Here is a 24,164-nt window from a genome sequence, read left to right on the forward strand (position 1 = left end):
AAAAAAATGAAGCATTTCCTTTTCTGTAAAACCAAAATATAACTTCGTAAAATGCTCAACATTTCTCATTTAAATTTTTTTTTTGCAGTTCTCATAAAATTATTACTTAATTCTCTGAAAATTTTGACTTTGTTTTTGTAATATTACAACTTTATTCTCATAATTGCAAATAAAAAAATTGTAACCTGGAAATAATATTCCATCGTAGAGTTGACCTGAACAAAATGGCGGCTCTGGGTGTGCGACATCATTCTTAACTATGGAAACCAAAGGAGCACATTGGTAAAAGAATGAAAACCCTGAATGTCCAGAAATTAAATCTTCTAAAACCACAAATTCGATTAATCGATCCTGCTACAAACCTACAGCTTATTCAACTTTTCTAACCTTACAAGTAAAAACTTTAATGTATTTCATTATAAAATGATGAAACAGACAATCATTCTTGTTAAAATGGAAACTTTATGCTTTGTTAAAATATTTTGTGATGTATCCATATCTTCTCTCTTTCAATATACATAGAAATAAAACGGCAGTTTTGCACAAATACATTTCCAACAGTAGATAATCATCAAAAATTACAAGTCTCTTTTTTTTTCTGGAAGATTAGGTAACATTTGTGGCTCTAAATTACATTTATTTAGCTGAACTGAGGGCAAAATTGGCTCTTTGGATTTTAAAGGTTGCAGACCCGTGCAGTAGACCAACACAAACCGGTGTATAATTGTGAAGTGGGAGGAAAAGGATGTGGCGCCTTCTATATTCAGCCCTCCTGAGTTGATCCTTTGTAAAACCACTTTTAACAGGTTTTTTGGCCTTTATTTAGCTCCATCCATCTTCCCATTAGTGGACCAGCTATCCAGTTCCAGTTGAAAAGTCTGCAGTATTATTGCTGGATATTGTTGTGGTGATATAGATGGCAACAGTTTTCCACAGTGATTTATTTATTTTCTCATCATTATAATGACCCAACACCATTTCTCATTGGAATTTAACAAATGATTTAATTTACGGGTTAAAGATTAAAGGGTTGCAATCCAAACTTGAATGTCTAAAATTACAGATGCGCCAATACACAAAGTTTGGCCAAATAAACACAGATTACCGTTATTTATCAATACTAGGGATGTAGCGATTAATCAGCTTAATCGTGATTAATTGATTACAGAAATAATCGTCAACTAATTTAGTAATTAATTAATCATTTACAGAAGAGAAAAAAACATACAGGGTAGCAAATAAGCCAAAACTGAACAAAAAGATACATTTTGCATTCAAGACTTAAAAATAAAAAAAAACAACTTCTGTTTGCAAATATATTTTCTCCAAAACTTCTGAAATTGCAGTTTTAGCTTCACCTGGTTCAGATTTACTAAAGGAATGCTACGGTATTACAATTTAGGCAATAAAATGTTTATTTACTTAATTTTTAAAAAAGGAATTGAATTATCTACATCTTCTAATGCATCTCTAATATTGTATGAAAAGGGCTTATGTGGTTAAATGAAAACTAGCCATTTTTTATCAGATTAATCGTCAGAATGATTGATAGATTAATTGATTACTAAAATAATTGTTAGTTGCAGCCCTCATCAATGAACAGTAGACCCGTTTATTTGTGGATTCACCTAATCAAATAATTTTCTGTCATTATCATTAAGACGTCATTGTCACAAGACTTTATTCTCATAAAAAATAAAAATAAAAACTTATTCTGACCCTTGTATTTGACCTGAATTCAAGATCCAAACAAATATAAGCTTGTGAAACAAGTTCACTTTGAACTATGGAAACCCAATGAGTGTACTGGCGGGAAAAAAAGACCACCAATTTATTGATTTATTTTCCAGCCCTACTTCAGGTACTAAAGAAAGAGCTCTGAAACACATCAGTGAGAGTAAAGTAAGAAGAAAAACCCAACTGCACAAACTTCCTGCTCTCTAATAACTTCTTCATGTGTAGAAACATGAATTTGGCGGCAGGCTGTTCTTCCCTCACTAATGACTCAAGTACATCATCATTTCACCTCCGACCGGCTGACAGACAAGAGAGAACATGCAGCTACGATTCAAGATGGAGAACCACGTGAAATAGAGGAGCCAACCATGCCTGAAGAAAACAAATCCCTGCAGGAGTTTATAAAGCTCTTATTCACTAATCTAGAATAATCATCAAGATGAGGCGTGCTAGATTAAAAGTACCTTTTGTAAATAACAACCTTTAAGCCGGTATTAAGCATTAAACCCACAATTTTCTATTAAAATTTTTTGTTTTTTTTAACGGTTTGATGTAATATAATTGTTTTCATTCGCTACAAATGGAAAATCATCCTAATTAACAGAAAAAGGCTTCCAATCTGTTCGTAATTATATTAGTACTTCTCAAATAGAGGGGCACCAATAATTTCATGCTGATGTGTTAAAAGATTAAATATTTTCTTATTAGGAAACTAATACTGTAACTTCAAAAAAATGCTCAGCATTCCTCATTTTAACACAATTTGGTGTAGAGTAAGTCTTTATATCCAATTAATCACTTAATTGGATATAAAGACTTAAGTGGTTAAATTAATTTTTTATCTGATTAATCATCATGAAAATAGATTAATTGATTTCTAAAATAATCATTAGTTGCAGCCCTATTTTCAATACTATTCTATTTTATTGAGTCATTTGTTTATTTACATATTCTATTGTATTTCTAATGTATATAGAGGCATAGGAGATGACCAAACTTTTTTTTTTACCCAATTAATCGATTAATCGTCAGAAAAATAGATAAATCGGTTTCTTAAATAATCATTAGTTGCAGCCCTACTTTCAATACTATTCTAATTTATTGAATCATTTGTTTATTGTTTATCCATTTAATCATGACAATAAATTGATAGATTAACCGATTACTAAAATTATCATTAGCTTCAATATTTTCAATACTATTCTAACTTATCATACGAGTCTCTAAAGCTCACATCTAATGGCACAAATTCCTAAATTATAGCGCTGAACTAAATTAAATATCTTTGTCAAAAATCCGCTCTGAATATTAACGACGCTGCAGCAGAGAGCTGAACAGGCCGGCAGATCAGTCAGAGAATGCTAATCTCAATAACTGCACCAGCAGCACTACCACAGATCAATTAGGCTGTTTTCTGTGAAGGCCAGAGGCAGCCAGACTCATCAGCAGCACAACAGTATATGTATTATACAAAGTAGATACTATGAGGTAATGCAAACATGTAAATCTTACGCTCCAAGCTTAGGCTTCCACGAGTTACACAATTGCTCATGTTATTGTGTCAACCTACTTCAGAGCAGAAAAACAACGCCCCTCGAATGGAATAAGGAGCTTAAACCTCAAACGAGCTAAAAATAACCAAGCACCCGAACTGATATTCTGGGAAATCTGAAGGTTTAGGAAAACATTCGGTAGAAAGTGAATAAAAACATGTTGAATGTGAAACAAAGGCTGTAGTAGCCGAGACGTTTCAAGTGGGGCTGTGTGTCCGCTTGCTGCTGGAAATGGTTTGCATATTACCAGACGCTGGAGCAATCCTCATACCAAGAATAACTGCTGTAACCCAACCTGCAGAACAAAGCTCAGTGGCACAGGGTGGCTCTAAAGAAGGACGTCTGGGTCTGGTCCAAGTCAACGAGGTCTGGACAGAACTTCAGACTACAGCCTGGTTTTGTGGTTGCATTAGGTGAAACCATGGCAACAATAGAAAGTACGCACAGGCCGTTTTCAGGTAGAACGTAAAAAGACTTCAGACATGTTCTCTCATATGGTTTGTAGTGCTGTGAACGAGATACCAGACTGACCTGAGTTTTCTCTGGTTGGATGAAGGATAGAGTAGTTTCTGTGCACCGATTGTCAGGGAGATTTAACACCTGGTAGTTCGGTAGATTCGGTTTGATTTGGGACCAAAATCGCAACATTTTCAACCACTGCGCTTCACTTTCAAACTCCACTGGATCAAACAAACTAAGCCTTTAAAAAACCTGTTACATAAAGAACAACTAAAGGAAACAATAGGAAAAACTACAAAAAAGAAAGAGCGCAACTTCCTTCTTTACAAAATGTAAACAAAAATGGTTGTAGGATTTCTTTTTTGTCTTTGGCAAAAGACCAGATTTTATTTCTCCAGTTAGAGTTAGACACGTTTGTTTTTGTTCTTTTTACCCAAAATGCCCTGCGCTATAGTCCTCTTCCTGCTTTTGGAGCGGTCTTTGGTCCACTTTGCATTCACATATCCATAAAACTGTGTTAGAGTTCATGTCAACCAAACCAAGACAAAGGATTTTAGGCGGACCACAGTTCACTTTTTTGGTCCACATCAGTTTTATTTTGCGTTCAAACATTCCCAAACGAACTGGACTTTTTAGGCAAACAAACTAGAGTTGGATTAAAGCGAAATAAACAGGGTTGGTGGGAATAAACCCTCAGATGGCTACAAAGAAAGGCAACTACACTTTTCTCTTACTTAAAGACAAATTCATGTGATATGTCTGGTCTTTTCACACACACTAAACAAGCAGCTGTAAAGCTTTTGTCTGCACATCTGTTAAGCAGCAGACTGCAGGCTAGCTACAGGAATAGCTGATTTATGAACCAGCCAATGCAAAATACATACCGGTACTTAAAAAAAATATATACTTTCTTTTTTGCTCAAACTTTACTTGTCAATATATAATCAATATATTGGAATAGGAAAGAATAGAAAGCCTTTATTATCCCACAAATAGGTAATTCAGTAATTAAATTATTTTAGCAGAAGTAGGAAAAAACCCTTTCATACAATTGCAAATAACATAAAACTGTGGTATAACTGTGGTAAAATTATTAAATATCCACATACATAAAAGCAACACTCATTCTAGGTTTCAGGAATTGCAGCCGCTGCAGTTTTGCCATCCGTTTCCTCTTAAATACATAATTCTCAGGAGAAATTATGTGAAAAACTTTCACTCACTGGATTTCTATGGCTTGTTTCATTTGTCCTCTGTTCTGTTTTGCTGCACAGCATGGGATAAACGCTTAATTTCCAAGAAAAGGGTCATGCCTAAGAACGACTGCACGTCTGTACCTGCACATGACAGAGACTTCCAGCTTTGTGCCAGGTGAACAGATTACCGTTTCTGTCATTCCACAATTGATCTACAAAGAGAGAGAAACCGATTGTTCTCTGAACAAACAAAGACGTATTTAACAGGAGTCTCACTTTCTTCCTTCTGCCACTTTTTGGGCTGCAGCGGTAAATAAAAGAGGAGGCGGAAAGGATTTGTTGGAGTAGAAAGTAACCAACTCTGCCACTTTATTATGAGAGAGCATGCAACAAGTTTTACCATGTCCAACAGCCTACAATCGGCACACCAGTCAGGTACTGTCATGCCTCCCAGTCATTTCAAATAGTGCAAAGTAAGAAAAAAGTCAGTGGCAAAAAAAATAAACCAAAGTCATTCACATTTATTACGCACAGCAACAGAACGTAACAATGAAAAAATATATAAAAAATAGAAAAATACAACTTAGACTGTTTGTCTACAACATGTCAAACTCAAGGCCAGAGGGCCAAATCTGGCCCGCCATGGCTTTTTATGTGGCCCTCAAGATTCTAGACTAAACACCAAGTGTGCTTAAATATTATGTTATCAATCAAATTAATTCATTTGTTTACTGCCAAATTATATCAATCAGTCCCTCTGATTAGTTCTTGAGAATTATTATGGACATTTACACAAAATCAACAAATCGCTGCACTTTTTTGGGGAGTTTATTGCAAATTTTTCTCAAAAATTGTCAAAAACTTTCTTACTTTTACTAAACAGCTGCCTCAGCCTTAATTGATGTCAGATTGTAGTTCATGATCTATACAGCGAGTAATAAAAAGTCACATTTACCGTAGCACAAATGTTTCTAAATTAGTACCACAAATACTATGACTTTTATTGCAAAAAATCACAAAAAAAAAAATCACAAAAACCTGGAGGGACTAAAAAGATGTTTAATAATATTGTTTAAGTTTAGGAATTCATTGATATTGTAACAGTTTGTGAACTGGTTTTGTCAAGTTATTAACTCAAGAATAAAGTCATAATATTACAAGAATACTGTCGTAATATGAGAATAATTTGTACCCAATAAAGTCAAAACAACACAAAAATAAACCAGAATAGTCATAATATTAGAATAAATTAACAATTTTTTGAGAACTCCAGCAAAAAAAATTAAATTAAATAAAAAGATGAATATTGAGCATCTTACTGCAAGTTTTACAAATAAGGAAATACTTCATCTTTCAACACATCCGTATCAAATGATTATCAATAGCAGGATTTTGAAACTATTGTGCAAACAACTGTTTATTTTGAAGAAAGAACAACACAGACTGATGTAATCACATCAGGTCTTAACTCTAAAGCTTTTTTATCATTAAAACAACTTTTTCCTTGTGTTTTTAAGATGTTTTTTCTGGTAAAACTACTTTATTCTGTGAATATTATGATTACATTCTTGTAATTAGACAAAACCTCTTTGTTGTACAACTTACAGAAGGGATAACAGCAATAGAAAACGATTTTTTAAAATATTTTCTGTGATTTGTCATTTCTTTTTTAGGAAAGAAAGTGAGAGAAATAAGAAAACCGATTAAAATCTGAGAAAAATTTTAGATTATTTATTTTTGCCACATCACCCAGCCTTAGTCAGAGAGATTCAGATTAGTTGCAAGACCAACTGCGATCAAAAGACGCTTTAAAAGTTTTTACACATCCTAAAATTGTAACCATTTTCATTATTCTGAAGATCAAATCTTAGCTGTCTTAACTGAATGGCATGTTCTTGTGTTTTCCCCCTTTTGCAGAGAAAGAGAAGCAGTTGTGTCAGAAACACATCATGAAATTTGACATGCTCAACAATGACTTTAATTCCTCTACCACTGAATAGATGAACTTAAATTAAACATTTTTCCCAGAACGTGTGGTGGGTAACAAAATATTCCAAGGGTTTAAAGTTATTGTTTCTAAACCATCAAAAAGGAAATAAAAATCAAAACAACTACTGGGTTATTCTGTAAACTGTCTTTGCCACAAATTAAAACTATATCTGCTGTGTGAGACATTTAGAAAACTGTGTGTGTCAGTGTCTTGACCAGCAGTCTGAGCTCCTTTTTAAACAGGTTTAATGTTTATGCTGCACTTTCACAATATGTGATGAGCAAATTTAGCTATCTTAGTGTTTCACTTCCACTTTCAGCAACAGCTATTGCAAAGGCTGGGCAGGAAGGAAACAACACGCCGCCTTACTGTGACCAGGCAATGGTTGTTTAGGCAATTTATGCAAAACCCACCCCTAAAAAAGTGGTGCAGTTTATAGCAAACTGCTTTTTAAAAAAAGTAACAATGACTTTACTTCCCTGCATCTGAAATGAACTTCCTGAGAGATCCAAACAAAAATAATGAGTTTTTCCTTTCCATCTTTAAACACATCAAAACAAAAACATAATTTTCTGGTGTATAAATACACAAATGCCAGGATGGACTTCAACCTTTTTAAGCTTTGTTTCTAGTTTTAATCAAAAACTACCATATAGTTTACACAATGTTTTTATTTTATGTTACAGTTCATGAAGAAAAACAGTTAAATCTGTCAAACTTTTAAAAGAAAATGAGAAACTTCATGTTTTGTACTCCAGCTGAAACTTTAAAAACCGCTGGAATGAGGAAATAAAATTAAGTCATGAAGCAGCCTGCAGTTTTACTGAGAAAAAAATAAAAAATATTCCACAGACTCCTACAATAAGACATCTTTAAATGCAGTGAAGATGCCAGGATACAGAAAGATGTTTCCTAACAACAATAAAACTTCCTCCATTCAATTCAAAAGTATGTTATTTATCCCAAAGGAGAATTAAATAAATCATTCTTATTATATATAAGCACAAGTACATTTTGTTCGCACTTTTTTGAACTTATTAGAAATAGTAATAATAATATTAGTAATAAGAAATAGTAAACGAAGATATTTTAGAAGATATTTTAAGTACCCAAAATAAAAACAATAAATAAAAAACACTTACAACTTAAATCATAAGTATGATGTTTCTGTAAACAAAACTACCTTTAAAATCATCATCGAAATGGAAATTATCGTGGTAATTTTAATTGATTATGCAATTGATCCCTAATTTAAATATGTTTCACATAAAATACTGAATCTCAAATAGGCTATGAAAGTTAGAAGTATATTTTTGATGCAAAAATTCAGATAACTTTGTCACTATGTAATTTTTAGCTGGGTTCAAGCTTTGAGGTACAAAATAAATTTTAAGAAATTCACATGCATGTCTTTTTAGCCTTAATTTAAAGTACGACTCTACTCCTTTTTCCCCTCTAGCTTCAACAATGAGAAAATAAAATGACGCAAGTTGGATCATAGTGTTTCAGTCACTAGGTTAATGACTTCAACATAAAAATCTAGCAAATAAAAACAACTTTATGCACAAGTGTGGTTACCTCTAGACCTATTAAACCAAAGACTAACCAGCTCCACACATGGCCCAGCTGTCAGTGTGTGCATTTCCTTTAATGATGCATCATTTGCAGCCTGAAAGGTTTTCTCTATCCGAGCCGCACGCATTCAGTCTAAACCTGAGTAAATACTGTAATGTAAAGGCCAAACAGCCAGCCCGCAGCCGGGCTGTAATCACGCGTTACGGGTCAAGCGTGTAACGTTCAAAGACTCGGTCCAAATAAAGGAAAAATCAGCAGCCTCATCCGCGGAGCCGAGAAAACCGCTGCTCTGGAAAGAGGAAGTTAACGGTGCACGTACAGGATGCGGCGAGTTCACGTTAACATTTTCTGCTGTTTTAATCCGCCATAAGGCATGGGTTTTATTATAAAGCAGCACGCGTTTCTGGCTCATTCATTCATCGACAAGAGGAGCAGGATGTAACAGGAAAACGAGCTTTGCTCACTGGCAACTGGTGGAAGGTGGAGGCGGATAGTTGAGAAGCAGGAAAGAAAAGCAGAAAAGTAGCGAATGTGCTGATATTATCTGCTTGTTTAGCGTTGTTTCTTTTATTTACCTTGATGCTCGCTGAGAAACACGGGAGTCGACGTCTGGATACCACGCTGGAAGCAGCGGCTCAAAGGAGAAGAAGAGCTATTTGCTGCTGCTGCGGATGTTTCCGGGTTTCTTGTTCGGCGTCATTGTGGTCAGGGCGGAGAGTCCGGGTAGTCCCGCCCCTCTCTGTATGGCAAGTCAATTTAACATTTTATACGTACACAGGCTCTTCAAATAAGGGATTCTCAAACTCAAGGCCAGGGGACCAAATCCGGCCCGCCATAGCTTTTTATGTGGCCTTCTTGACCCCAGAGGGACAAATAACCTTCAAGATAATTGTTGTTTACTTAGAAATTATTTTATCAATCAAATCAAAGTAGTTTTTATCCGTTTATTGCCTAATCACATCAATCAGCTCCTCCAGTTTCTGAGATTCTGCAATCGTGGCTTTTCACATAAAAGCTTTAGATCTCCACACTTTGTCATGGTAATGCATAATTGTAACTTTATTACAATTTTTTTTTTTCCACAAAAAAATGGTCAAAAACATTGAGTGTATGAGATACTTGCAGGTAAAAGTATTTCTTCCTTGTTCATCTCTGCTGCCTTTATTGATATCAAAAAGCTACATTTACATAAGTGCAAATATAGCTACATTTCTTGCAAATATGTCCAAATTGGAATCACAAAATCAGTGACTTTAAAAGCAGAAAATTCACAAACAATCACAAAATCCTGGACTGATTAATGTGAAAAAATTTTCAATATTTTTTCATTTTAAGAAGGACTGATTATTAATATTTTAACAGTTTGTTAATGGGTTTTATCTGTACATTATGGCACAACCAGCCCTTTCAGAAATGTCATGGTCTTGAGATGGCCCAAAATAAAAATGACTTTAACACCCCTATGAGATGAAAATGAAGATTTTCTAACATTAGACATCCAACTAATGGCCTTATGTTCTCCTTTGTGATTTTCTGCTGCAGAGTAAAATAATAAGAGATGCTATGCATGTCTTAAAGATGCTCTTTTTCCAGCAAATTTCTGAAAATCACAAAAGTGCATTAATGATACAATGAGGGTAGCTATAATATTTTTATCACCAAGGTTGGTTTAAAACTTGCATTTTGTATTTACTCGGTTAATCTTGGTCTAATATTAAAGTTTGCTTCATGATCTAAAGTGAATAAGTTGGGCAAAACTGCAAAAACAGAAGAATTTGGTGTAAAAAAATTAATTACAAAACGACTTTTTAATGCACAGTTGTACTTTTGTTGTGATTTCTTATCTGAAGCTAAAAACCAAGACACATTACTACAAAAGGTGACAATTTCTGCGAGGAAGAACTATGCCTAATATTTTGGAAATGGTGATTGAGGGTCTGATTAAAAGGTCATCAGCGCCAGAATTGTGGATTGATTAATTCTCATAATGGCTTGCCATAGAAGCCAGGGGAGAGACTCTTCATTTGTTCCCTCCATAGGATTATTACAGAACAGAGCTATAATTAAATCTGCTTTGATCAGGACTTCTATATCTTAAGAGCAGCTAAAATAACACCCTCCTGGAAACAGATATTAAAGGGCTGTTCCCTCTGCCTAAATGCCCTTGAGCAAGAAGCTACGGTGGCTCCAGCTCCCTTTAGTCTTTTCCAACTTTTTATGCATTTAAAGCATAAGTTTAAACTGGATCAATGTCAATTTTCTCAAACTATTTTCACCTCTTATTTCTAGCATACCCTGCACAATAACGTATTGAGTGAAAAAGTGGAAACTATTGATCAAATAAAGACCTTCAGCTATTGATAAGGGCCATATTGGAAGATTACAAGAAGGTCTGATGTCTTAGAGGTGGAACATTTATTTATTTGTTTTATTTTTGGATATTTTTTGGTAAGGGTAGAGTCATTAGACAATATCAAGAAAAATATTCTATTCTATTGAAATTTTTATTGGACCAAGTTGTTTGAATTTTGATGGTTATTCTTCCTTTAAAATCACAAAAAATTTAAATATTTCAATTAAAAAATATATATATTTTGAGACATGCTGTGTAATTAGAGGTAGGCAATTATTGTATCGATTATCATTTATCGTGACAATTTTCTTATCATGATAAGAATTTAGATTTATTGATGTTGCAATAAATTCCAATTAATTATATTTTAAAACAAAACTGAGAATATTACCTTACGTGGTGTTTAAATAACCAAAATATTGCTAGAAATAAAAAAATAAGTAGTTCATTTTTAAACACCTTAGAAATTCAGGATTGTTTAGACATTTTTATGTAAAATTTGGTATCAAACATTTTTGTTACAGTTCATGTTTCAGCATTTTATTGAAATCCTACAGACTAATTATGTCGATGTGCATATTTTTAATCATCTGTCGTTATGTCAAAATCTTTCATTTTCAGCCACAGTTGTTTTTTTCTCACACCTGACAAGAGAGAGATATAAAAATATGTTAATATCTAATGAAAATGTGTAACAAAGAACAGTGTTATATCTGATTATATTTTTAAATAACGTGTATTTTTACTCAACATTATGTGTTTTCTTCCGTACCTATGAAGAACCACCAATAAAAAAGAGACAAAAAGATTCAATTTTGTCCTATTATTATTCACGTGTTTGTTAATGTTAAAATCACTTAATTAATTAATGCACCTATACTATTATGTAAAAACTCACTTCATGCTTTTCTTTAATCCTATTAAAATGTTCAATGTTACTTTATTGTTTTTGTTTAATTGTTTAAGGTGAATGGGAGCAACAATTTTTTTTATATTAAACAATAAAAACTGCTATGTGACCAAAGTGATTTTGATGAACATTTTGAGTAATTCTTAAAATAAAACGTTACATGAATAAAATTTTGTGTTATGTTAAGAGGAACAGTTGACACTCATACAATATTTGATATTTATTTAGTTATTAAGTCAAACTAAACAGTTTATGTGTCAGATAATGTGAGGAATGATAAATTTACATCTTGGCTTCTTGTGGTGAAATACTAAAGTTAAAACTTAAAAGCCATCCCAGGTTTGTGTTTTCATCAACACTTTCACTGTACCATAATCATAATTTCCCATTCTGTATCTGCTTCTCCTCACTAATAGAGACACTAAAATAATTATTTATTTTTAATTCTTTTAGTACTAAACAGGGTTTTTCTAAGGGTTCAGTAGTTTTTTTTCCCCTGGTTTTCTTCTCGCTCCCCCACAGATGGAAACTAATCACGCCTAATTAAGCTCCACACCTGTGTCCACTTCAGGCTTGTCTGGTTTATAAAGAGGGACTGAATTTACCTGCTTGACCCATTTTACAGAAGACGTTGAGAGAAAGTGTGAATTGTATCCGAGTCGTGGTTATTGTTTTGTAGATTGAGCTGCAGCCATGGAGAGAGAAAAGGCTCACGTTAACGTCGTCATCATCGGCCATGTCGACAGCGGCAAATCCACCACCACTGGACACCTGGTCTACAAGTGTGGCGGTGTGGACCAGCGGAAACTGGAGAAGTTTGAGAAGGCTGCAGCCCAGGTGTGAACACTTAGAAAACTCTAATTTTCTATGGAAAAACCTTGGAAAATTAAGTTTTAAAAATTTGACTTTTGACACTAACATTTTCAAGTTCCAGAAACTTGCTAGCCATCTTTTTTCCAAGAAAATTTGACTTCAAATTTCAAAGTTTGTTTGTTTTTTTCTAGAAAACTTGAGTTTCAGGAGTTAAACCCAAACTCTTGAAGCTCAGATTTTCTTGAAAAGTCAAACATTTGCTTTAGAAAACTCAGAAATACGAATCTCAAATGGTCTAGAAGCTTTAAATGCAAGTTTCACATGTGGAAAGTCTTCAAAAAAAATTTCCAAGGGTTTTTTTTTTGTTTGTTTTTTTTTCCTGAGGAAACTTGCTCTACCGTGGCCCTAATATGCCGTCAAGTACTTGCGTTTCTTTCCAGATGGGGAAGAGTTCCTTCAAGTTCGCCTGGCTGCTGGACAAGCTGAAGGCTGAGCGGGAGCGGGGAATCACCATCGACATCTCTTTCCTGAAGTTTAACACCCAGAAATACAGCATGACCATCATTGACGCACCTGGACACAGAGACTTCATCAAAAACATGATCACTGGCACATCCCAGGTAATAAAACTAGAGTAAATGGTCTGTTTTTTCTTGAGAGTGGTGATTGAGCAACTATTGTCTTCCAGGCTGATGTTGCCCTGCTGGTCGTCTCTGCAGCCAAAGGGGAATATGAAGCGGGTGTTTCCAGGAGTGGCCAGACCAGAGAGCATGCCTTACTGGCTTACACTCTGGGCGTCAAGCAGATCATAGTGTGTGTGAACAAAATGGACCTCACGGAGCCGCCGTACAGCCAGAAACGCTACGACGAAGTGGTCCGAGGAGTGAAGGTCTTCCTCAAGAAGATCGGCTACGACACCAACGCCGTGCCGTTTGTTCCGATCTCCGGCTGGATAGGCGAAAACATGATCACGCCAACACAAAAGGTAACTTTTCAGGAGCTTAAAGTGGACAGAGGTAACGAACTGCGTTTAAAATTATTTGAGTGTAGATGCCGTGGTACCAAGGCTGGAGGGTCCTACTGAGGGATGGTGCTGAAAGCGGAAAGACTCTTCTAGAAGTTCTGGACGCGATCAAACCTCCAGTGCGAACAATCAACAAACCACTACGGCTCCCTCTGCAAGACGTCTACAAAATTGGAGGTATATCAGTGCAGCGCTACGCCAATCTGCTAGATATGAATATTCAGTCTGGGCTTGCTTCCCAGACTGAATATTCAAAATTTTTCCTCCTGTAAAATTTCAACCGGGCCAATCTTTTTTTTTTTTTTTCTTAAACTTTATTTATTGTAATAAACAACAATACAAATGTACTGTGAACAAATCTCAGGAAGATAATAACAATAATTTACCAGGGGGAGCATAAAATAAAGCAAGAAGATAAGAAAACGACAATAAATATAAATATGTATAAAGGAAATAGCACAAATTGTGATATGTGTGCCAGATGTCACAGTGCATTAACTTAAAAGATAATCCAAAATTCCAAGTTGATTACAAGCCCGTATTGTTGATTCTGCTTTTTGATTAGTGGAGGAATGAATTGTTGATAAATAATGTTTAAGTTCGATCAAAAAAACTAAAAAATTTGGTTTTTTCTTCAAAAATGTGCATTTATGTAGGTGAAATTTAGCCTTAATAATTAGTAAATTGATAAGGAGACTCTTTACATTCATTCCTCCATTTTGTTGAAATCCAAATAAGATATTTTCCCAATATAAGTGAAAGCCTGCTGAAATTTTGGAATCAACAAAGTTACAAAAATGTTGCCAAAATATTTTAGAATGAGGGCACAACCAGAACAAATGAGTGACCGATTCTGGGCAAACAACACAGAAGGAACAGTTCACCTCAATGTTAGAATTGAATTTCTTTAAATAGACTTTAACGGGGTAGATTCGGTGAATGAGTTTAAAAGAAACTTCCTTTATCTTGTTAGAGAGAAGAAAGTGATTAGGGAGCAGCCAGATAAATTTCCAAGACACAGTAATATGAAAGCGATTCCAATAATGAACGACCACAGGAGTAGAGGTCACGTCCTTCAGAAACAGGGATCTGATTGACTTATTATTGTTACAAGGAAAAGGATTCAAACAAATTTTGCCAACAGGAGAATGTATGGGAGATAAAATGGGAGAGTGATAAACGATTCTCGGCTTCTGCCGAAATAACATACAGATCTTTGTAGAAATGGCACCAAAGACTTTGGCATATTCTCCAGGAGAGACAGGAAAACTGAACTTACAGAGAAATTCTTCATAAGTCAATAACAGACCATCACTGTTGAACAATTGGTCAACCAAAACAATGTTATTATTAAACCAAGAATCAAAAAATATAGTTTTCCTCTTATATAGAATGTCCTTATTATTCCAAATAAAGTATCGGTGAGGAGAGAAGTTATGCTTGTAGATGAGTAACCATGATAAAAAGGCCTGCCGATGAAAATTAGAGAGTTTAATTGGTAGTTTCGTTATATCAAAATTACAAATTAGAAAGAACTTTAGACCACCGAATTTGGAAAAAATATGAAAGGGTATAGTATTCCAGAAAGACGCTGGAGAATTAAAAAAATTACGGATCCAATTTATTTTAAAAGTATTATTTAAGATAGAGAAAGATAAGCAGTTAAGTCCTCCGTTTTCATATGAATTCATTAGAGTAGATTTTTTAATATAGTGAGTCTTATTTTTCCATATGAAGTTGAATAGCAGTTTGTCAATTTCCTTCTCATTTTTCTTGTCAATGTCTAATGACTGTGCAGCATAAATTAGTCTGGAGAGGCCTTCAGCCTTTGTAAGCAGAATACGGCCACGCAAAGAAAGATCTCCAACTAACCATTGATTAAGTCTTTTTTTAGTCTTTTGAATTAGCGGGTCGAAGTTTAGGGAGCTTCTTTTTATTTGATCCTTCGTGATGTTTATACCTAAATAAATAACCTCATTCTTAACTGGTATAGCTTCAATTGAGGCTATAGAACAGTCCTTAATGGCCATTATCTCACATTTTTTAAGGTTAAGAGAAAGACCTGAAGCTTTGGAGAAAGTACCAATCTCCTTAATAGCTAAAGAGATTTGGCTCTGGTCTTTTAAAAATAAAGTAGTGTCATCTGCCAGTTGTGTTAAAGTAACCACTCTATCAGCAACAGTGATCCCTTTTAAAGGACCAGTTTTAATATGATCAGCCAGAAGTTGAGCCACTAAAAGGAACAAATATGGGGAGACGGGGCAGCCTTGTCTGATTCCTCTGCAGAGGTTGAATCTAGGAGAGGAGCCGTTTCTTAATTTGATGGAGCTGTTGCTGTTTTGATATAAGGTTTTAACAACAGAAGTAAAGAATTTCCCAAACCCAAATTTATTTAGACTCTGAAAAATAAACTCATGTTCGACCGTATCAAAAGCTTTATAAAAGTCTAGAAATAAAATAAAACCATTATCACAGACAAGATCAGGATAATCTAAAATATCTAAAACAAATCTTATATTATTTGTGATATGCCTATTTTTCATAAAACCGGATTGAGTTTCATCGATAATTGAATGAAGGACAGATTGTAATCTTTTAGCTACTCAACCGGGCCAATCGACAAGCAGAAGTTGTGAACGATGACGTAGATTTTCTGCGCCGTTTTAGAATTGTAGTCTTATCAGAGGATGTGGACAGTTCAGTTCGTGTTGGCCACTCATCTAAATATTGTAGTAACGTTAACAGCTGTCTTCATTTCTGATTTCTCTTGTGGAGGATACAAATGTAACGCAGGCAACTTCCGGTAAGTTGCATAGTGTTGAACTGGCCAACCATTTAAAGCTAATTGCTAATTTTTACTTTTGGTGTATTTTAATGTGCCAGTTCAATGCTTTGAAGCTTACCAGAAATTGCCTATGCTTTAAACAACCATCCTCCACTGAAGAGATGTGCTGATCTAAACCAGATGGATGCAATATTTAGATATTACAATTTGAAGTTAATCAGAATTTTTCTTTTACAGTAGAGAAAATAAAATATTTAAAGACAGATTATGAAATGAGTATTTTCACACTACTATTGCGCTGATGCTCATACCAACTTAATTTTGGCTCAGTTTACATCTCCAAAATTTAGAGTTGCATAGGAAGGCAATGACAAAGCTAAGATGTTAATTTTAAGTTTGTAAGATGGTAACGGTTTTGGTTTCTGAAGGTGTTGGGACAGTTCCAGTGGGAAAGATTGAAACTGGAGTCCTCAAACCAGGCATGACCTTGATGTTCTCCCCTGCCAAGCTCACTGCAGAAGTGAAATCCATAGAAATGCACCACCAGGGTCTGGATACGGCTCTGCCAGGGCACAATGTTGGCTTCAACATCAAGAGCGTCTCTGTAAAGAACCTGCAGCGTGGAGACGTGGCCGGCAACGCCCAGCACGACCCTCCTTCTGATGTCCACAGCTTCGAAGCTCAGGTTTGCTACCTAGAAAGTTGAATAAATTATTTTTTGCCTCAGACTCAAATAAGCATGCTTCTCCTTTAGGTAATCATCCTGAATCATCCAGGGAAGATAAAAATGGGGTACTCTCCTGTCCTGGACTGCCACACCGCTCATGTCACCTGCCGATTTGCCGAGCTGAAGGAGAAACTCGACCGCCGAACAGGGAAGAAACTGGAGGACAACCCGCAGCTGCTGCAGTCTGGAGATGCAGCTACAGTCAAACTGGTTCCCATTAAGCCCATGTGTGTGGAGAGCTTCTTCACATACCCTCCTTTAGGTAAAGCAAAGGTTGCACTAATGTCCAACTTATTGTACATCCTGTCCTCACAATGTTCTGTGTCTGTAGGTCGCTTTGCAGCAAGAGACTTGAAGCAGACAGTTGCAGTGGGAGTGATAAAGTCTGTGGAGAAGGGGTCAAAAGCTTCCCAGAAAACACAACCATCTAAATGAGCTGGTTTTAGCTTGCATGTTTTCTAATGCTACAAAACAGCCTTTTTATTTGGAGAAAGGTGACATTTGTGTTGCAGCAAATGGTGTTTAGTTTCTTTAAGTTATGACATTCCTGTGTTTATATTGATTCCAAAGTTGTAGAATTGTACATTTTCCTTTAAGCTTATTGGAAGCCAAGTTTTGGAAAAGTTGGATGAACCTTAATTAAAAAATATTTGAGTTCAACGAAGTCTCATTCTTGCAACATTTTTTGGTGTATAAATGAAAACTGGTTAAGCTTGGTAACTTTGTAAAAAGGTTTAGACTAGATAGAATGCATACTTGTGTTTTTTTTAGCTAGGCTAATGTAAAAAAACTACATCTTAACGTAGCATGAGTTGGATGACTGCTTTTGACACTAATGCTCAAGTTAAAGTGAAACTTGTATGAAAGTTAAATGTGGAATGGTGTGCATATCTTGAGTGGTTGCATTAGCATTGCATGGAGAAATTTAAGCAATACCTTAAACATTGAAGTTTAAGATGTTGCTAACTGGGTGGAAAAGTTTATCAAATTTACAACTAAAGGGTTGTAAAGGTAACCTGTATGACACTTAAATGTTGACCTCTTGTGTGTTAAAACTAAAATTCTGAAGCTCTGTCCCTGACCTATAAAAAGATTAAAGTTGCATTTCTAACAACCTAAAGCCTCAGTCTTTAGATAAGAGTCTGCATGAATCTACCCGGTGTATCAAAAGACTGCAGAGTCAGGGCAGCAACTAAAATTCAATTCTCCTGGAAATGTACTGAATACATTAAAAATGCAACATACAAACTTGTCTACTTGAACTTTGAAGTGATTTGCCAAACTAATCTACATTGATTCCAGACCTGATTTGTCCAGTGTTGCATCAGAATGGATTGTTAGTCTTGGAAAATGGGGCAAAAATGTACAACTTCTTGAAATTGGAATAATGTAAAGGTTTACCATTAAACTTCAGCTCTGGAAGGATTAAATTTAGCCTCAAAGTTGTGGATTTCAAGAAAATCTGTAGAATTTAAACTCAACAGGAACATCTGAAGACCAAACTCTTGATCTGGAAAATTTGACAAAACATGGCTGCAGATCAAACCAGTGAGGGCTGCAGTTGTAATAAAAATTAAAAAAAACATTTCAGGATTTTGATTTAAATAAGCTACACAAATGGAGAAAAAAAAGCATCTATTTGCATATTTATTTGAAAGAACTTAAGTTTAACTTATCAAGATCAGATTCTAACATTCTGGATGTTTGGAAGCAGAACAGACATGAGGGAAAGCTTTGAACATAAATTTGTGAAACTCAGGTGAAGCCAAACTGTCTTCGAATTAAACATTTTACTGGTTTGTGCAGCAAAAATTCATTTTAAAGCTATGTTTCCAGAGGTCATAAAAGGTCAACCAGCCTTTTTCCACATTAAGAAAACCAATCAAACCCTCCATATATTTTAGCAGCATAAACAAAGCACAATACATTTAATCTCTATCTGGAAACATAGCATAGTTGAGACCATATTTAATTTGCTTTTGTAAATGTGGACTGACTGGCTGACCTTTGACCTCTGGAAAAGTATTAATATCTTTAAAATGATAGCAACACAAATGTTTCACACCAATTTTATTAAATTTGAAGAAAGTGTGGGACCAAAGTTCACTCTTGTCACAGAACAAAACAAGTAAATACCACTGGTTTTCCAGACTTTCCATTTCACAAACCAGTAAGTTCCCTAATCTTTAACATCTCTCCAGGCCATGTGTTGAAATGCAACTGGAATATTTTCCCCTCTAATATGAAGTCCAGTAATAAGAGTTTCCCATGTAGTTGAGTCAAACCACAAGTAAAAAAAAAAACCGACTCATTGTTTCGGTACAGCACTTTTAATGATACAATGGGTTGATGGGTTTGTTCCTTAACATGGGAAGAACTGTAAGTCAGTGAGGACTGGGTGAAAATACATTGTCTCCACAACCTTCATCTAAAAGACATTTCTGGTTCACAGGCAACCTGGAAATGTTCTCCAGTAACAAGGAATGATTTCAAACTAGATCAAACTTTAAAAAACTGAACAAAATTCAAGCTCATGAGGTTTTACAAGACACTGAAAAGTGAACACAAGTTCTGAAGCTTCTAGCCTGTGAAAAAAACATTATTGCTAAAATGTCCTGTTGAGATTCCCATACATGTGGTCGATAGTGGCTTAAAACAACAGGATATACCGCTTCTTTTTTTTTATCTGTAGTCCTGCTAGGTTTTTATAGTGGCTCTTCAAACCCTGAGGTGAGTGTCTGAACGCTGCACTCCACTCATTTCCAGTCGTCGTTTCATCAAGGAAAAGCTGAGATGGCGTCGGGTTTTCAACACACAGAGCATACGTACGGGTGGACAGTGTAACAAGGAGTAAAATTAGTGACCTACAGTGAACCACAGGCTTTTGAATGTTTTTTTTTCTTCTTTTTTAAATCCACCACAAAGTAGCAGCAGGTTTTTGTACGGTAAAACAACCATAATACGTGTAACACACAAAAAAGCAAGCAAGAACAAGGAGTACACTTGATGAGAATACTTTCCCCGTTTCGGGGGAGGATCGGCGGGAGACTCCTGCCTCTTCAGTCAACTATGGTGGTAAACAGGGATGCAAGACAAATAATGACATGACCTATTTCACATTCAATTTCATATCTATCCCCCCTGCCCCACTCTGCCAACCCCACAGAAATATAAGCTGATAATTACTCGAGGGCCGGTGAAAGTAATACAGATAAAATTCACGCTCTACCAACCTCGGACAGGCAGAGAGCAGGTACATGTTTTGTACAATAAAACATGTATGTACACTCACACACAAATATATATATTTACATACATATATACACAGGAACAGCATAAACATAGACTTCTAGGTAAGTGCTAGGGTTTTGTTTTGAGTGGCTCTGTCTAAGCCATGCTATAAGGGTTAAGATAATACTGGTAGAGGAGGAATACACACATTCTTTGTACAGCGTGGATGAGCCTTCTTGGTTTTCTTCATTACTTTGTTTTCTTCAGGACACCTGCTGTGTGACCAGGGGTTTTACTGTGTGATAAGGTATTTATTTACATTAAATCCCACTTTAGGGAGAGACGTAGTGCAAGTCTGGCTGTCAGTCACTCAGGATGTGCACAAAAGACATGGGGAACACGCCTTTTCTGTCCGGATCTCCTTCAATGTGTCCGATCTGGGAAGGGAAGCAGAAAACAAAGGATGAAATCTCGAAAAGTTGTGAGGAAATCCAACCAGCACCGTGGATATTTCTGCCAGAACTCACCCACCACTCCTGGTCCTCTTCTCCTGTAACTATGATCACCTCTCCTTCAACGAATGTCAGCTCGTCGTCGTTGTCCGCCTGACAGTCATAGATCGTCTTCACCCGCCGGGTTTTATTCTTACCCTGGACACACAAAAAGGAAAGCTAAAATAACTAATGCAAAACATCTTTTAGGGTGTCTTTAAATCAAAATAAGCAGAAACTGGCCACGCCCCTAACTCAACGTTTACACTCACACATGAAAATGACTGCAATTAGATTCACAATTTTACAACTTTACATCTTTGAAAAGCAGAAGCAGGGCCTCCTGCACAACTAACAAGAATGCAGGAAGTGATTTCTGGATGGTAAGTCAACAACTAAACACTTTTCTTTTCCAGCAGCCATTGTACATGACTACTTGAAAATGGGATCAAAACAACAATATTATCGGTTATCTCAATAATTTCTGCAACAATTTATTGTCCAGTAAAATTTGCCATCATGACAAGGAGTAGTTGCTTTTAATAAAATAATATTGTACAATTCTCGTAAATAAATAAAAAACAGAAACAATTTTCATCCAAAAGCTAAAAAGTGTTCATACTGTATTGATCTTCCTTGGGAGCGGCACCGGAGTCTCGGCGGTCCCCGGCGGCGTCCCGTTAGTGTCCTCTGTGGTTTGCTGTGATGGAGTCGCTATGTTCGCCACCTGCTGGTTGGGCGACGGCGAGTCTTGCTGCTGCGGCTGAGTTTGAGGCGGAGGGGGCGGCTGCGTTTGCGGTCTCTGCGTCGTTGAATCCCCAGCATGGGGCCGGGGAGCGGACTCGGACGTCCCCGGTTTGGGATGCAGGTCCGCCAGGTGCGGCTTGGGGGGAAGGTCTTTGAGCTGAGGTTTGGGCGGCAGGTCGCCCAGCTGGGGTTTAGGGGGGAGGTCAGAGAGCTGCGGCTTCGGAGGAAGTTCTCCCGGCTTCGGGGGAAGCTCAGAAACCTGCGGTTTGGGCGGCAGGTCGCCCAGCTGGGGTCTGTCAGCCAGGGGCGCCTTGTGTGCGGTTTCGGTTGGTGGCGGAGACTTCTGGAAGACCTCTGGAGGAAGGCTGGACTTGTCCACAGACGGATGGTGGATGGTGTCGATCTTTCTCAATGCCACTGGAGTGAAAACCATGAAGAAAAACGATAAACTAGGGAAATAATGTCAGGGAATATCCAACATGTTGGTTTTAAAATACAAAATACTGGAATTTAACGTATGGAACATATGGAAAGAAGAAAGAAAGAAAGGAAGGAAGGAAATAAGGAAAAGAGGAAGGAAAGAAAAATAGAAGAAAGGAAGGAAAGAACCAAGGAAGGAAAGAAGAAAGGATGAAGGAAGGACAGAAAAAAGGAAGGAAGTAGAGAAGGAAGGAAAAGAAATAGGAAAGAAAACTGGAAGGAATGAATTAGAGAATGAAAGAAGAAAAGAAAGAAGGAAGGGAGGAAAAAAGGAAGGAACGAAGGAAATAAGAAAGGACAGAAAATGGAATGAAGGAAGTAGAGAAGAAAGGAGAAGAGTTAGAAAAAAAAACTGGAAGAGTGGAAGGAAAGAAGAACAGAAAAAATGTTCCTGTCTGAATCTTGAACAGAGCGATAAAGGTCGCACCTTTCTGAGGTAGTTTGGGAAGAACCCTTGGACCAAGTGTCGATTTCGTGTTGCTTGAAGTAGTGCTGAAGAAATGTTAAATTTCAGACAAGATTAAGAAACTCGTCTTGTTTTCACAAAGAAAACCTTTAATGATTAAAAAGCGACAACAGAAGCGAGTCTGTTTCTGCGTTACCTTTGCTGCTGAGGAATGCCTTCAAACTTGTTGGACACGGGGGACATCTTACTGACCGGCGGAGGGGTGGAGTCGCTTCCTGAAATATTAACGTTGGCGACAACAACAAAGGAAAAACTGAACGCCACATCAGAGCTCGGCCGGAGGAATTCAATAATTTGGTATAAATGTGGAAACAAATCAACATGCTGTGATGGTTAAAGAAAACAATGAGGGGAGGGTGTCTTCTGGCTGAGCTCTCCATGATGAGTATGTCATCTGAACTGCTGCTATTTACTCTGTGGATGGGTGGTGACATGTGTGTGTGTGTGTGTGTGTGTGTGACAGGATGGAGAAAAACAGTTGGAGATGAATAATTACAAGACAATATACGAAGTCTTGTATACAATATAAAAAGTCAACTTCTTATGGGTTTGAACATAAATTAAACAGCTTTTGCTAATTAAATACCTGCAAGCAGCTTACTATGCTAGCGGTAAAGCTGAACTTTACTGCTAGCATAGCAAGTATGTATGTATGGATGGATGTATGTATGTATGGATGAATGGGTGGGTGGGTGGATGGATGGATGGATGGATGGATGGATGGATGGATGGATGAACCAATGGACCAATGAAGGAATGGCTGAACCATTGGATGGATGGATGGACAGACAGACCAATGGATGGATGGATGGATGGACAGACAGACCAATGGATGGATGGATGGATGGATGGATGGACGGACAGACCAATGGATGGATGAATGGATGGATGGATGGATGGATGGATGGATGGATGGATGGATGGATGGATTCAGAGAACATCTCGCCTACATCTCCATTCTGTATAGAAGTTCTTACTTCCCAACAGGAAGAGGCTAATAAACCATCTAAATATGGTTGAAGCTTCACCAACAGGAAACTCTTTAGAAGTCTGATGGAGAAAATGACTTTGTGTTTCTATTTTTGGTTCCTGATCTCAAACAACAGCTCTTTATTTCCATCTGATATCTGGAGCGGACACCCCGAGTCGAGCCGGCTAGCTGCTGTTTTTCGTGTGCTTTGCGGTCTCACCCCCGGTTACTGCGCCCCCTTTACTGTGCGGACTGTGAGAGAGCGGGCTGGGTGGGTCGGACAGGGTGCGTTTGTGTCCAGGAGGCGGGGGCGGAGGTCTCTTCTTGGACAGGGTGGAGCTGCCTCCTGGTGTGAGTGTGGAGGGAGGGCCGGATAGGGGAGGAGCTGGAGGAGTGACACATAAGACACATGAGGCGATGAAGTCAACGAATCAAACAAACCTAGGGCTGGACGGTGTGGCTGAAAAAAGTATCACAATATAAGCGTTTCATATTGGTCAATATTGATAATTACTGATTAGTTTTTTCTTTTAAAAATCTGAAATACTACCAAAATGGAGTCATCACATATCCGTCAATAAATCAAGTAGTAGCATAATAATTTCCATTTTTATTATTTATCTTTTTCTTTCCTTCTTTCTTTCTTTCTACCAAAAA

General features: G+C 36.7%; 3 protein-coding genes across 7 annotated transcripts in view; 1 reads left to right on the plus strand and 2 right to left on the minus strand.

The window, feature by feature from the left end:
- The window catches only part of fam49bb (family with sequence similarity 49 member Bb), a 45,354-nt gene extending 36,140 nt beyond the window's left edge, over positions 1-9,214 (minus strand). The window contains exon 1 of the mRNA XM_032551676.1: positions 9,086-9,214. The gene's annotated coding sequence lies outside the window, so the exon portion shown is untranslated. The remainder of the gene's footprint in view (positions 1-9,085) is intronic.
- Positions 9,215-11,889: 2,675 nt separating this feature from the next.
- eef1a1l3 (eukaryotic translation elongation factor 1 alpha 1, like 3) lies at positions 11,890-17,782 on the plus strand. The gene is made up of 7 exons (XM_032551039.1): positions 11,890-12,610; positions 13,027-13,206; positions 13,275-13,571; positions 13,637-13,787; positions 16,824-17,080; positions 17,150-17,384; positions 17,454-17,782. Exons 1-7 carry the CDS (start codon positions 12,467-12,469, stop codon positions 17,555-17,557), a joined length of 1,368 nt encoding a protein of 455 aa, XP_032406930.1. The 5' UTR covers positions 11,890-12,466; the 3' UTR covers positions 17,558-17,782.
- A 1,651-nt stretch (positions 17,783-19,433) lies between these two features.
- The window catches only part of asap1b (ArfGAP with SH3 domain, ankyrin repeat and PH domain 1b), a 62,685-nt gene continuing 57,954 nt past the window's right edge, over positions 19,434-24,164 (minus strand). For 3 of the 5 annotated variants that reach the window (XM_032551037.1, XM_032551036.1, XM_032551035.1), the window contains 5 exons: positions 22,674-22,752; positions 22,499-22,563; positions 21,467-22,008; positions 20,881-21,003; positions 19,434-20,790 (listed from right to left, as the gene is read on the minus strand). In XM_032551037.1, the coding sequence (XP_032406928.1) occupies positions 20,716-20,790; positions 20,881-21,003; positions 21,467-22,008; positions 22,499-22,563; positions 22,674-22,752 (884 nt within the window). In that variant the 3' untranslated portion in view covers positions 19,434-20,715. Of the gene's footprint in view, positions 20,791-20,880; positions 21,004-21,466; positions 22,009-22,498; positions 22,564-22,673; positions 22,753-23,727; positions 23,893-24,164 lie in introns of all 5 variants that reach the window. The other 2 variants (XM_032551034.1, XM_032551033.1) reach the window with 1 other exon arrangement.

The sequence above is a fragment of the Xiphophorus hellerii genome, chromosome 21 (genome assembly GCF_003331165.1).
Source record: "Xiphophorus hellerii strain 12219 chromosome 21, Xiphophorus_hellerii-4.1, whole genome shotgun sequence".
In the NCBI taxonomy this organism is placed as follows: domain Eukaryota; kingdom Metazoa; phylum Chordata; class Actinopteri; order Cyprinodontiformes; family Poeciliidae; genus Xiphophorus; species Xiphophorus hellerii.

Excerpts from the sequence above, each read along its gene's own strand:
- eef1a1l3 (XM_032551039.1), top strand. The coding sequence starts at position 12,467 with ATGGAGAGAGAAAAGGCTCACGTTAACGTCGTCATCATCGGCCATGTC. Across the intron at positions 12,611-13,026 it reads TTGAGAAGGCTGCAGCCCAG|ATGGGGAAGAGTTCCTTCAA; the intron begins GTGTGAACACTT and ends GTTTCTTTCCAG. Across the intron at positions 13,207-13,274 it reads TGATCACTGGCACATCCCAG|GCTGATGTTGCCCTGCTGGT; the intron begins GTAATAAAACTA and ends ATTGTCTTCCAG.